This window comes from Salmo salar, chromosome ssa24 (assembly GCF_905237065.1).
Source record: "Salmo salar chromosome ssa24, Ssal_v3.1, whole genome shotgun sequence".
NCBI classification, from domain to species: Eukaryota; Metazoa; Chordata; class Actinopteri; order Salmoniformes; family Salmonidae; genus Salmo; species Salmo salar.
The window spans coordinates 41,727,646-41,741,993 of NC_059465.1; the positions used below are offsets into that span (position 1 = coordinate 41,727,646).

At 45.5% G+C, this 14,348-nt stretch overlaps 1 protein-coding gene across 2 annotated transcripts in view; it reads left to right on the forward strand.

Annotated features, from left to right (window-relative positions):
- The window catches only part of top3b (DNA topoisomerase III beta), a 34,148-nt gene extending 20,938 nt beyond the window's left edge, over nucleotides 1-13,210 (forward strand). For both annotated transcript variants that reach the window (NM_001173932.1, XM_045706586.1), the window contains 4 exon segments: nucleotides 73-173; nucleotides 10,574-10,775; nucleotides 11,015-11,202; nucleotides 12,841-13,210. In NM_001173932.1, the coding sequence (NP_001167403.1) occupies nucleotides 73-173; nucleotides 10,574-10,775; nucleotides 11,015-11,202; nucleotides 12,841-13,119 (770 nt within the window). In that variant the 3' untranslated portion in view covers nucleotides 13,120-13,210.
- Nucleotides 13,211-14,348: the final 1,138 nt, after the last annotated feature.

Below are 14,348 nucleotides of genomic sequence, written 5' to 3' on the forward strand. Positions count from 1 at the left end.
CCATGTCTCTGTGTCCTCTAGGTATGAACTAGCTAATGGACGGCATAAACTACCCATGTCTCTGTCCTGTAGGTATGGACGAGCTCATGGAGGTGACGTTCTCTCCCATCGCTGCCACCGGCAAGCCCCTGTCTCGCTGCGGCAAGTGCCATCGCTTCATGAAGTACATTCAGGTCAGTGTTACAAAACAACAACAAAAGGTCACTGGGTCAACCTCCATCTCATCTGATCTGTACTGCTAATCACCATCTGATCTGTACTGCTAATCACCATCTGATCTATACTGCTAATCACCATCTGATCAAAACTGCTAATCACCATCTGATCAATACTGCTAATCACCATCTGATCAATACTGCTAATCACCATCTGATCTGTACTGCTAATCACCATCTGATCTATACTGCTAATCACCATCTGATCTATACTGCTAATCACCATCTGATCTATACTGCTAATCACCATCTGATCTATACTGCTAATCACCATCTGATCAATACTGCTAATCACCATCTGATCTATACTGCTAATCACCATCTGATCTATACTGCTAATCACCATCTGATCTATACTGCTAATCACCATCTGATCTGTACTGCTAATCACCATCTGATCTATACTGCTAATCACCATCTGATCTGTACTGCTAATCACCATCTGATCTATACTGCTAATCACCATCTGATCAATACTGCTAATCACCATCTGATCTATACTGCTAATCACCATCTGATCTATACTGCTAATCACCATCTGATCTGTACTGCTAATCACCATCTGATCTGTACTGCTAATCACCATCTGATCTGTACTGCTAATCACCATCTGATCTGTACTGCTAATCACCATCTGATCAATACTGATAATCACCATCTGATCAATACTGATAATCACCATCTATACTGCTAATCACCATCTGATCTATACTGCTAATCACCATCTGATCTATACTGCTAATCACCATCTGATCTATACTGCTAATCACCATCTGATCAATACTGCTAATCACCATCTGATCAATACTGCTAATCACCATCTGATCAATACTGCTAATCACCATCTGATCAATACTGCTAATCACCATCTGATCAATACTGTATCACCACGCTAATCACCATCTGATCTATACTGCTAATCACCATCTGATCAATACTGCTAATCACCATCTGATCAATACTGATAATCACCATCTGATCAATACTGATAATCACCATCTATACTGCTAATCACCATCTGATCTATACTGCTAATCACCATCTGATCTATACTGCTAATCACCATCTGATCTATACTGCTAATCACCATCTGATCTATACTGCTAATCACCATCTGATCTATACTGCTAATCACCATCTGATCTATACTGCTAATCACCATCTGATCTGTACTGCTAATCACCATCTGATCTATACTGCTAATCACCATCTGATCTGTACTGCTAATCACCATCTGATCAATACTGCTAATCACCATCTGATCAATACTGCTAATCATCTATTTTAATAATTATACATCATAATAATACGTAGGATTTAAAGGACACTGTAAAGAAGATTTCCATGACAAACCTTTTTTTATCGATTTAAATGGTTTATTTGAACTATTTCCATAGTTCCTTACTCATGATGATTACTTTGTGTGTACCCCTTTAAGAGCGTCCCGCAAATCCGTGCTATAAAAAAAAAAAATGTAGCTCTGGTAAAATCGGTATTTGGTTTTGAACGGTTTGGGCTGCTGCAGACTAGGGGTTTTCTGCATTGTAACGGTGCAACCATGGAGACACTTCCCTTGACTTTAACATAAACATCCTGCCACCAAAGTAGGTCTCTCTACCTCTCTTCTCTCTCTCCCTCTTTTCCCTCTCTCTACCTCTCATCTCTCCCGCTCTCTATCACCCCCCCCCCCCTCCAAGTTGTCCCCCCTATTGAGTTTGTCCCCTCATTGAAAAACATCACAAACTTGCCAGTCAGAGATCCAGCCAGTCAGAGATCCTGCCAGTCAGAGATCCTGCCAGTCAGAGATCCTGCCAGTCAGAGATCCTGCCAGTCAGAGATCCTGCCAGTCAGAGATCCTGCCAGTCAGAGATCCTGCCAGCCAGCCAGTCAGAGATCCTGCCAGTCAGAGATCCTGCCAGTCAGAGATCCTGCCAGTCAGAGATCCTGCCAGTCAGAGATCCTGCCAGCAATGCCAGCCAGGTCAGAGATCCTGCCAGCCAGCCAGTCAGAGATCCTGCCAGCCAGGCCAGTCAGAGATCCTGCCAGTCAGAGATCCTGCCAGCCAGCCAGTCAGAGATCCTGCCAGTCAGGATCCTGCCAGTCAGAGATCCTGCCAGTCAGGACGCCAGTCAGAGATCCTGCCAGCCAGCCAGTCAGTAGTCAGAGATCCTGCCAGTCAGAGTCCTGCCAGTCAGAGATCCTGCCAGTCAATCCAGCCAGTCAGAGATCCTGCCAGCCAGCCATCAGAGATCCTGCCAGCCAGATCCTGTCAGTCAGAGATCCTGCCAGCCAGCCAGTCAGAGATCCTGCCAGCCAGCCAGTCAGAGATCCTGCCAGCCAGCCAGTCAGAGATCCTGCCAGTCAGAGATCCTGCCAGCCAGCCAGTCAGAGATCCTGCCAGCCAGCCAGTCAGAGATCCTGCCAGCCATCCAGTCAGTCAGAGAGCCTGCCAGCCATCCAGTCAGTCAGAGAGCCTGCCAGCCATCCAGTCAGTCAGAGAGCCTGCCAGTCAGTCAGAGAGCCTGCCAGCCATCCAGTCAGTCAGAGAGCCTGCCAGTCAGTCAGAGAGCCTGCCAGCCATCCAGTCAGTCAGAGATCCTGCCAGCCAGTCAGAGATCCTGCCAGTCAGAGATCCTGCCAGCCAGCCAGTCAGAGATCCTGCCAGCCAGCCAGTCAGAGATCCTGCCAGCCATCAGTCAGTCAGAGAGCCTGCCAGCCATCCAGTCAGTCAGAGATCCTGCCAGCCATCCACAGTCAGAGAGCCTGCCAGTCAGGAGATCCTGCCAGCCATCCAGTCAGTCAGATCCTGCCAGCCAGGCCAGTCAGAGATCCTGCCAGCCAGCCAGTCAGAGATCCTGCCAGCCAGCCAGTCAGTCAGAGATCCTGCCAGCCATCCAGTCAGTCAGAGAGCCTGCCAGCCATCCAGTCAGTCAGAGAGCCTGCCAGCCATCCAGTCAGTCAGAGAGCCTGCCAGTCAGTCAGAGAGCCTGCCAGCCATCCAGTCAGTCAGAGAGCCTGCCAGCCATCCAGTCAGTCAGAGAGCCTGCCAGCCATCCAGTCAGTCAGAGAGCCTGCCAGTCAGCAGGTGTAGACCTTACAGTGAAATGCTGAATACAACAGGTGTAGTAGACCTCACAGTGAAATGCTGAATACAACAGGTGTAGTAGACCTTACAGTGAAATGCTGAATACAACAGGTGTAGTAGACCTTACAGTGAAATGCTGAATACAACAGGTGTAGTAGACCTTACAGTGAAATGCTGAATACAACAGGTGTAGTAGACCTTACAGTGAAATGCTGAATACAACAGGTGTAGTAGACCTTACAGTGAAATGCTTACTTACGAGCCCCTGACCAACAATGCAGTTTAAAAAAATACGGATAAGAATAAGAAATAAATGTAACAAGTAATTAAAGAGCAGTAGTAAGCCAGTCTAGTGGTTACCAGTGTCTCATTAACCCTAGGCCATAGGCTAGGTCAGGGATGGTAAAAGCAAAGATATTTTTAACTAACCCAAGATAGTTCATCTCTGTCGTTTTACAGTGGGAGCAAATGAAGCATAGTGGGCAGAACGCGGAAAGGAGGTAGGCAATGCCAAGTACAAGCTAGCGAGATGCTATTGGCGCGTTGTAGCATGTATTTACATATATCCGTTAGGGAATGCCTCCTCTGTAAAGTGAACTCAATTTGACCTTGCATTCCTTCTAAACAACACATTTTCTTTTCTATTAAACTTAGCACACTGTGTTCCTTACAGATTTTAGTTTTGGGAACAGAAACATTTATTGAGATCAGATGTTTAATCAATGAGAATGTGAATCTTGGCCCAGTTTTACCTAGTTCCATCCTATCCCATTTCACGCGACTGGACTTCCTCTCACTACCATATTTGGTGGTGAGAAAACATTCTATATCGTGTGAAGAGACCGCCTTGAAAATGTTAATCTTGTCTTTCGTGTCATAAATAATCCTTGGTTCTTGCCGGTGTAACAGTGTAGGTTCCGTCCCTCTCTTCGCCCCAACCTGGGCTCGAACCAGGGACCCTTGCACACATCAACAACTGACACCCCACGAAGCATCGTTACCCATCGCGCCACAAAAGCCACGGCCCTTGCAACGCAAGGGGAAACCCTACTTCAAGTCTCAGAGCGAGTGACGTCACTGATTGAAACGCTATTAGCGCGCACCACCGCTAACTAACTAGCCATTTCACATCGGTTACACCTGTCCTTGGTAAAGATATGGGGGGCGACATGACCCCCTCCTTGGGACCATCTGGCAGAACGCCAGAATATGTTCTATAAGTTAAGATGGGAGATGGTGCCAGACGCATGCCTGAACCAACCCTATGAACTATGCCTATATAACGTGTCTGTAACCAGTATATAAGGGAACTAACGGGACTGCCCCGTTGGAGCTCCCTTCAGACCGGTACTTTATGCATCTGTTTGACTGTGACGTCTCCAGCTTGCTGTTAATATACAATGATTCATTTAAGATTGACTTCGACTGTCCCATGGGTAGAATTTCCACGACAGGATGCTTCAGCTTTATAGCCCCTGTGACGTGTCTGTCTGTGGTAAAACTTGTTGGACGAGCGTGATGTTAGCATTGCTAGCTTTTGGCTAAAAGCTTCAGCTAAGTAGCATACTGGAATGTTGCTGTAAATTATTATTATTATTATCCATGCTAGGCCACTACTAATTTGGTTACATAATAATGTGCTATGCTTACTATTATTTTACTTTGGCAAAATGTGGATTATATAGTGATGACTTAATAGTTACTCTTCTGCTACGTTGGGATTTGAAAGTTTGAGAAAGTAGCCAACTAGCCATTGATACAGTGTCACTCTTATTTCTTAATAGATACAGGTTTACCCAGGTTTACTCAGGTTTACCCAGTAAGGGGACAGGAGGGTTAATCAAAACAGGGAATATTAAATATTTTTTTTGTGGAAACTTACCTCATTTAGGAGTCAAGTTCCAAATCTCTTGACTGCCTTCAACAACGAAAAGGCAAGTGCCACAATTAGATGACTGCCACACACACACCACACACACACACACACACACACACACACACACACACACACACACACACACACACACACACACACACACACACACACACTTTGGTGGTAGGGGAGAGTGGCGTTAGTTGAGCCGTTATTTGCATTCAGCATCACTCCGTCAAGGGAACATATAGTTTTATTTCTAGATATTACAGGATGTTGTGTATCCCTGGAAATAATCAGAATTCATATAAACGTTACAGTTTTGAAAACGACTTTCCCCCCAAAAAGTGGCCTCTTGTCACAACTTACCCCGTATATGGGGTAAGTTAAGCAGCCTACACATTTCTTGCCTGAATGAAATATTACCACTACCTTTTAAAATCTTTTCTATCTTTATTTCTCAAACACAATCTATTCATTTGACTTGGTGAAAATCAGTTTCTTTTGGTCCTAACTTGCTTACCACTTTTTCCATATGGTTTCTTCCTTCACAGACTCCATGAAAAGATTACCTCTTCGTAAATATTTGGTCAAATTATACATTTTGTATATGGCTCAACTTATCCCACTCTACGGGAAGGCACTAGACCTTGACACGCGGCCAGCAAGCATTAACCCCCCCCCCGTAACCCGTTCTACCGGTGGCCGAGCTGCGGCCTTCAGTCGGCGGAAAGGGACCAAAAAAGGGAGCTTTTAAATGAATGAAGCCACTTCAACTGAGGAAGTCATGGAGGCATGTATTATTCATCAGGGTCCTTCCTGTTCATTAGGGGACATTGTTACAAAACGTATTGCAATGGGAAACTAAGAAGGAGCGTTTCTCATTGGACCAGGTAGTCCCTCTCATGTTCTAGTCTGATTGCGTCTGCATGTTGCTATGGGACGACGTGACTCCAGAGTGGCCTGTACCGGTCTAGTGACGTTGGGGAGAGCGGGGGAGACAGACAGAGGGGTAGAGGCAGAGAAGGACAGAGGGAGAGACAGAAAGACACGTGGCTGATTTGACTGATGAAGAAAGCCACGAGGAAACCATGATATGACCTCATAAGGAGGATGGGAATACATCCATTATCCAATCAAAAGGTCGCTGGTTGGATAATTATTTTAAAAAAATGTAACCTTTTATTTAACTAGGCAAGTCACTTAAGAACAAATTCTTATTTACAATGACGGCCTACCGGGGAACAGTGGGTTATAACTGCCTTGTTCGGGGGCAGAACGACAGACTTTTACCTTGTCAGCTCGGGGATTCGATCCAGCAACCTTTCGGTTACTGTCCCAACGCTCTAACCACTAGGCTACCTGCTGCCCCTGAAGTTATATGCAATATATTATATCCGTATGTCAGCTCCGGTAGCCTAGTTCCAGAACTTCCATTTAAAATCCCACTCACGCAGCACTGGAGACCAAAATCTAAATGTAACACAACAAAATGTGGAAAAAGTCAAGTGGTGTGAATACTTTCTGAAGGCACTGTATGTGTGTATATGGTGTTTAATCGTCCATACACTGGATAGGTGCAGTGAAATGTGTTCTTTTATAGGATCAGCCAAAGTAGTACGGCAGCCCTGGAGCAAATTAAAGTAAAGTGCCTTGCTCAAGGGCACATCGACAGATTTTTCACCTTGTCGGTTCAGCTCCCGAGTGGCGCAGCGGTCTAAAGACACTGCATCTCAGTGCTAGAGGTGTCACTACAGACCCCGGTTCGGTACTGGGTTGTATCACAACCGGCCGTGATCGGTTAGGGTCGTCGGGTTAGTGGAGGGTTTGTTCGGGTTAGGCCGTCATTGTAAAATATTAATTTGTTCTTAAGTGACTTGCCTAGTTAAATAAAGGTTAAATAAAAAAAGTAAACAATGACATCTAATTTGCCCAGACCTGCATTCACTCCTCCATCCCTAGTACCTGTATTGTTGTTTGCCACATGGCCTTAAATTGTATCAATTAGTTTTTCCTTTGTCGCCCATGCTATATCAATATTTCAATAATAAATCATTCAATTTTTCAGATTGATTGATTTCCACGACTTTAGTCTGTTTTTTTAAAGATGAGCGATGAGAAGAGAATCATCCAGCCCATTGGGTATCTCACTGAACCCCCAAATGCCATGTCTTGAAATATGCAGACAGACTGATTTAAAAGTAAGTTTACATTGTAATACTTTTGGCAGCCAACTTTCTAGTTCCGCCCACAAATTCCATACTTTATAGCACTTCCAGAAAGCATTGATTATTCAGTCATTGTTAGTTTTACACTTAAGACATGACTCTGCCGTTGTGCTCTAGAATTTGTGAATTTTGTCTCTGTACATTAGTTTATACTGGATTAAGCATACGTTTTTGTTAACTGTTAGTTTTGTTAGTTATGCTTCAACTTTCCCTCCATTTTGTACCAACATCAGTTTATATTTATAATACTTTGAAAAAGTAAGTGACGACAAATATATAAAGATAATATTCATCCCATTACTCACCAATATGAAAGCAGATCTAATTCAATTGAATAATTTTCCCATAAATCTTACAGGGAGAATAAACCATGGTGGCCAAAACAACAACAACAACATTCTGCTAATACCAATTACCCCACCCAAGATGTTCTTTTAAATAGTCGCTCATAACAGACTTCTAGAAAATAAAAGTTAGAGAAAAGGAAGATGTAGAACTTTCCAAGTCTTGATTTTAACCTTCTATCAACTCTCTACCCAATACTTTTACTTGCGACGTATACAGTACCAGTTTGGACACACCTACTCATTCCAGGGTTTTTATTTTATTTTTTAAAATGTTCTACATTGTAGAATAATAAAGACATTAAAACACATATGGAATGATGTAGTAACCAAAAACAAGTGTTAAACAAATCAAAACACATTTTATATTTAAGATTCTTCAAAGTAGCCACCCTTGATGACAGCTTTGCACACTTTAGTCAAAACAAATCAAACTTTGTCACATGTGCCGAATACAAGTGTAGACTTTACTGTGAAATGCTTACTTACAAGCCCTTAACCAACAGTGCAGTTCAAGAAGAGTTAAGTAAATATTACCAAGTAGACTAAAATAAAAAGTAATAATAAAAAGTAACACAATAAGAATAACAATAACGAGGCTTTATACAGGGGGCACCGCTAACGAGTCAGTCTGCGGGGGTACAGGCTAGTTGAGGTAATTTGTACATGTAGGTCGGGGTGAAGTGACTATGCATAGATAATAAACAGAGAGTAGCAGCAGTGTACAAAAGGGAGGGAGGGGTCAATGTAAATTGTCCGGTGGCGATTTGATTAATTGTTCAGCAGTCTTATGGCTTGGGGGCAGAAGCTGTTGAGGAGCCTTTTGGTCCTACACTTGGCGCTCTGGTGCCACTTGCCGTGAGGTAGCAGAGAGAACAGTCTATAACTTGGGTGACTGGAGTCTCTGATCATTTTTTGGGCCTTCCTCTGACACTGCCTATTGTAATGGTCCTGGATGGCAGGAAACTTGTGATGTTCTGGGCCGTTCCCACTACCCTCTGTACACTAAAGAGGAATGTTCGTCCCCAGAATCTTTTCACGTGTCGGTTTTCAAAGGATAAAGCTGAGAACATGAACATCTTCATAGTTAACAATATGGAACACTATAACAATATGGAACACTATAACAATATGAAACACTATAACGATATGGAACACTATAACGATATGGAACACTATAACGATATGGAACACTATAACGATATGGAACACTATAACGATATGGAACACTATAACGATATGGAACACTATAACGATATGGAACACTATAACGATATGGAACACTATAACGATATGGAACACTATAACGATATGGAACACTATAACGATATGGAACACTATAACGATATGGAACACTATAACAATATGGAACACTATAACGATATGGAACACTATAACGATATGGAACACTATAACGATATGGAACACTATAACGATATGGAACACTATAACGATATGGAACACTATAACAATATGGAACACTATAACAATATGGAACAAAATGAAATGGATTGTTCAACAACCAATATCACTCCGTAAAAGCACAACCTTATGGAACAATCCTTGGATTGCTTTCCAGAATTCATCAATATAAATTGGCCAACATGGAAAACTAAAGCCATAGAAAACGGTAACAGGAAATACTTTTTTGGCCTGACCAACGTAGATCGTTTCAAATACATGCAACTTAAAAGTTACATATCACAAAATGTCAATTTGAATATTTTGGACATCAGAGCAACCTTGAGGGAATCTTATTTGAGTCAGAAACTGACAATCTCTGATAAAAACATATAATCTATTAGAATGTTCCTGAGTGGCCTAGTTATGGTTTTGTCTTAAATCGTCTTGAAAATCTATGGCAAGACTTAAAAATGGGTGTCTAGCAATGATCAACAACCAACTTGACAGAGCTTGAAGATTTTTAAAATCATAATGGGTAAATGCTGTACAATCCAGGAGTGGAAAGCTCTTAGAGATTTACCCAGAAAGACTCACAGCTGTAATTGCTGACAAAGGTGATTCTAACGTTTATTGACGCAGGAGTGTGAACACGTTTGTGTTTGTTAGATTCTGCCTTTTATTACGAGGTCATCATCCACAATGTATGCATGCATAATCAGAATTCCGCTGTGTGCGCATGCGGTCGCTGTGTGCGTGCGCTCGCGGTCGCTGTGTGCGTGCGCTCGCGGTCGCTGTGTGCGGTCGCTGTGTGCGTGTGCGGTCGCTGTGTGTGTGTCCTTGTGTTTTGTTAGATGCTTTTTTTTGCATTTCATTGAGTTCCACAAGTCTTACAAATGATGTCATCCAGGAGAGAAGACATTATTTACACACTGAGTGTATAAAACATTTAAGTACGCCTTCCTAATATTGAGTATTGACCGCCTCCCCTTTCCCCTTAGAACAGGCTCGTCTGGGCATGGACTCTAAAAGTTGTCAAGCGTTCCACAGGCCCATGTTGACTCCAGTGCTTCCCACAAATGTGTCAAGTTGGCTGGATGTCCTTTGGGTGGGGGACAGTTCTTGATACGCATGGGGAACTGTTGAGTGTGAAAAACCCAGCAGTGTTGCAATTCTTGACACAAACCAGTGTTCCTGGCACTTACTACCATACCCTGTTCTAAGACACTTAAATATTTTGTCTTGCCCATTCACCCTCTGAATGGAGCATCAGTGTTGGAGTGTTCGTGTGTGTGTGTTCTTGTCAGTTTCATGGTATGTCTACTTTAGGAGCGTTTGATATAACTTGCCCGGTACAGTGGAACCAATTGTCCCAGAAGTGCAAACTCGGCCCATCCTGCACGCTAATGATTGATTGGTTCTCCCAGGCCAAGCCCAGCCGACTGCACTGTGCTGGGTGTGATGAGACGTACAGCCTGCCTCAGAATGGCGCCATCAAGCTGTACAAGGAGCTGCGCTGCCCACTGGATGAGTTTGAGCTGGTGCTGTGGACCTCTGGATCCAGGGGAAAGAGCTACCCCCTTTGTCCCTACTGCTTCAGCAACCCCCCCTTCAGGGACATGAAGAAAGGTGAGTGGGTGGCTGGTGAGTGTGAGTGAGTGAGTGATTGTTTTGATAGTTGTTATAGGGTTTGAGGTCAATTTCAATTCTGGAAGTAAACTGATATTCCAACTTTTCCTCATTGTTTTTCTCCCTCCCTCCCTCCCTCCCTCCCTCCCTCCCTCCCTCCCTCCCTCCCTCCCTCCCTCTCTCTCTCTCTCTCTCCCTCTCTCCCTCTCTCCCTCTCTCCCTCTCTCCCTCCCTCCCAGGTATGGGATGTAATGAGTGCACCCACCCGTCCTGCCAACACAGTCTCAACTCCCTGGGTATTGGTCAGTGTGTGGAGTGTGAGGGCGGGGTGCTGGTTTTGGACCCTACCTCCGGCCCCAAGTGGAAGATGGCCTGCAACAGGTGCAATGTGATGGTGCACTTCTTTGAGCACGCACACAGGGTGCAGGTAGGCAGGACGAGGACTTTAGAGTTATAAACTTCATTTGCATTTTTCACACTTTATTTTATTTATATTCTATTATTTAACTAGGCAAGTGAGTTAAGAACAAATTCTTATTTACTATGACGGCCAAGGAACAGTGGGTTAATTGCTTTGTTCAGGGGCAGAATGACCGATTTTTTTTACCTTGTCAGCTCAGGGATTCAGCTTGGTTACTGTCCCAATGCTCTAACCACTAGGCTACCTGCCCCCTCTACACTCTAACCACTAGGCTACCTGTCACCTCTACACTCTAACCACTAGGCTACCTGCCACCTCTACACTCTAACCACTAGGCTACCTGCCACCTCTACACTCTAACCACTAGGCTACCTGCCACCTCTACACTCTAACCACTAGGCTACCTGCCACCTCTACACTCTAACCACTAGGCTACCTGCCCCCTCTACACTCTAACCACTAGGCTACCTGTCACCTCTACACTCTAACCACTAGGCTACCTGCCACCTCTACACTCTAACCACTAGGCTACCTGCCACCTCTACACTCTAACCACTAGGCTACCTGCCACCTATACACTCTAACCACTAGGCTACCTGCCTCCTATACACTCTAACCACTAGGTTACCTGTCACCTCTACACTCTAACCACTAGGCTACCTGCCACCTCTACACTCTAACCACTAGGCTACCTGCCACCTCTACACTCTAACCACTAGGTTACCTGTCACCTCTACACTCTAACCACTAGGCTACCTGCCACCTCTACACTCTAACCACTAGGTTACCTGTCACCTATACACTCTAACCACTAGGCTACCTGCCACCTATACACTCTAACCACTAGGCTACCTGCCACCTATACACTCTAACCACTAGGCTACCTGCCACCTCTACACTCTAACCACTAGGCTACCTGCCACCTCTACACTCTAACCACTAGGCTACCTGTCACCTCTACACTCTAACCACTAGGCTACCTGCCACCTCTACACTCTAACCACTAGGCTACCTGCCACCTCTACACTCTAACCACTAGGCTACCTGCCACCTATACACTCTAACCACTAGGCTACCTGCCACCTCTACACTCTAACAACTAGGCTACCTGCCACCTCTACACTCTAACCACTAGGCTACCTGCCACCTCTACACTCTAACCACTAGGCTACCTGCCACCTCTACACTCTAACCACTAGGCTACCTGCCACCTCTACACTCTAACCACTAGGCTACCTGCCACCTCTACACTCTAACCACTAGGCTACCTGCCACCTCTACACTCTAACAACTAGGCTACCTGCCACCTCTACACTCTAACCACTAGGCTACCAGCCACCTCTACACTCTAATGACTAGGCTACCTGCCACCTCTACACCCTAACCACTAGGCTACCTGCCACCTCTACACTCTAACCACTAGGCTACCTGCCACCTCTACACTCTAACCACTAGGCTACCTGCCTCCTATACACTCTAACCACTAGGCTACCTGCCACCTATACACTCTAACCACTAGGCTACCTGCCGCCCATTATAACAGTCATCTCTCTTTTCTCTCTCTCACTCTTTCTTCCCTCTTGCTGTGTTCACTCCCTTCCTCCCCCTCTGTCCCTCTTCCCATCCCCACCTCTCGTCTCCTAGGTAGCCCAGGAGAGCTGTGAGGCATGTGAAGCGTCCCTGGTAGCGGTGGACTTCAACAAGACGCGCTCCCCGCTCCCTGACGGAGAGATGCAGCACAGCGGCTGTGTGTTCTGCGACCCAGTCTTCCAGGACCTGGTTGAACTCAAACACGCCACCATGAGACACCCCTCCATGACCCGCGGTGGGGGTGCACGGCGAGGGGGGCGGGGCAGGGGCAGAGGGCGCAGGGAAAAGAAACCCAAAGATAAGATGGCTGCCTTGGCAGCGTACTTCGTGTAGCAGTAGGTCAGGGTCATTATGTGATGTTATGACATCTATAATAAATGATGCCGTCATGTGGAAGTAAATGCCTTTTTTTTGTAAACAGAAATTGGTTGTTGTGTTTTCTGAGTCTTTGTTTTTGTAGCTGTCTTAGCAGAGTGGAGAGAAACACTGATCTATGTCATTTACATCAGTAGGCAGGTTTCCATTCACCCAGTTAATTAGACAAAAGCAATGTTGCCCAAACAATCACTGTGACATGTGTAATGGGACACGGCAGCATGTGTAATGGGACACGGCAGCATGTGTAATGGGACACGGCAGCATGTGTAATGGGACACGGCAGCATGTGTAATGGGACACGGCAGCATGTGTAATGGGAGGACACGGCAGCATGTGTAATGGGACACGGCAGCATGTGTAATGGGACACGGCAGCATGTGTAATGGGACACGGCAGCATGTGTAATGGGACACGGCAGCATGTGTAATGGGAGGACACGGCAGCATGTGTAATGGGAGACACGGCAGCATGTGTAATGGGACACGGCAGCATGTGTAATGGGAGACACGGCAGCATGTGTAATGGGACACGGCAGCATGTGTAATGGGACACGGCAGCATGTGTAATGGGAGGACACGGCAGCATGTGTAATGGGAGGACACGGCAGCATGTGTAATGGGAGGACACGGCAGCATGTGTAATGGGACACGGCAGCATGTGTAATGGGACACGGCAGCATGTGTAATGGGACACGGCAGCATGTGTAATGGGAGGACACGGCAGCATGTGTAATGGGACACGGCAGCATGTGTAATGGGAGGACACGGCAGCATGTGTAATGGGACACGGCAGCATGTGTAATGGGACACGGCAGCATGTGTAATGGGACACGGCAGCATGTGTAATGGGAGGACACGGCAGCATGTGTAATGGGAGGACACGGCAGCATGTGTAATGGGAGGACACGGCAGCATGTGTAATGGGAGGACACGGCAGCATGTGTAATGGGACACGGCAGCATGTGTAATGGGAGGACACGGCAGCATATGTAATGGGACACGGCAGCATGTGTAATGGGACACGGCAGCATGTGTAATGGTATGGACACGGCAGCATGTGTAATGGGACACGGCAGCATGTGTAATGGGACACGGCAGCATGTGTAATGGTATGGACACGGCAGCATGTGTAATGGGACACGGCAGCATGTGTAATGGGACACGGCAGCATGTGTAATGGGAGGA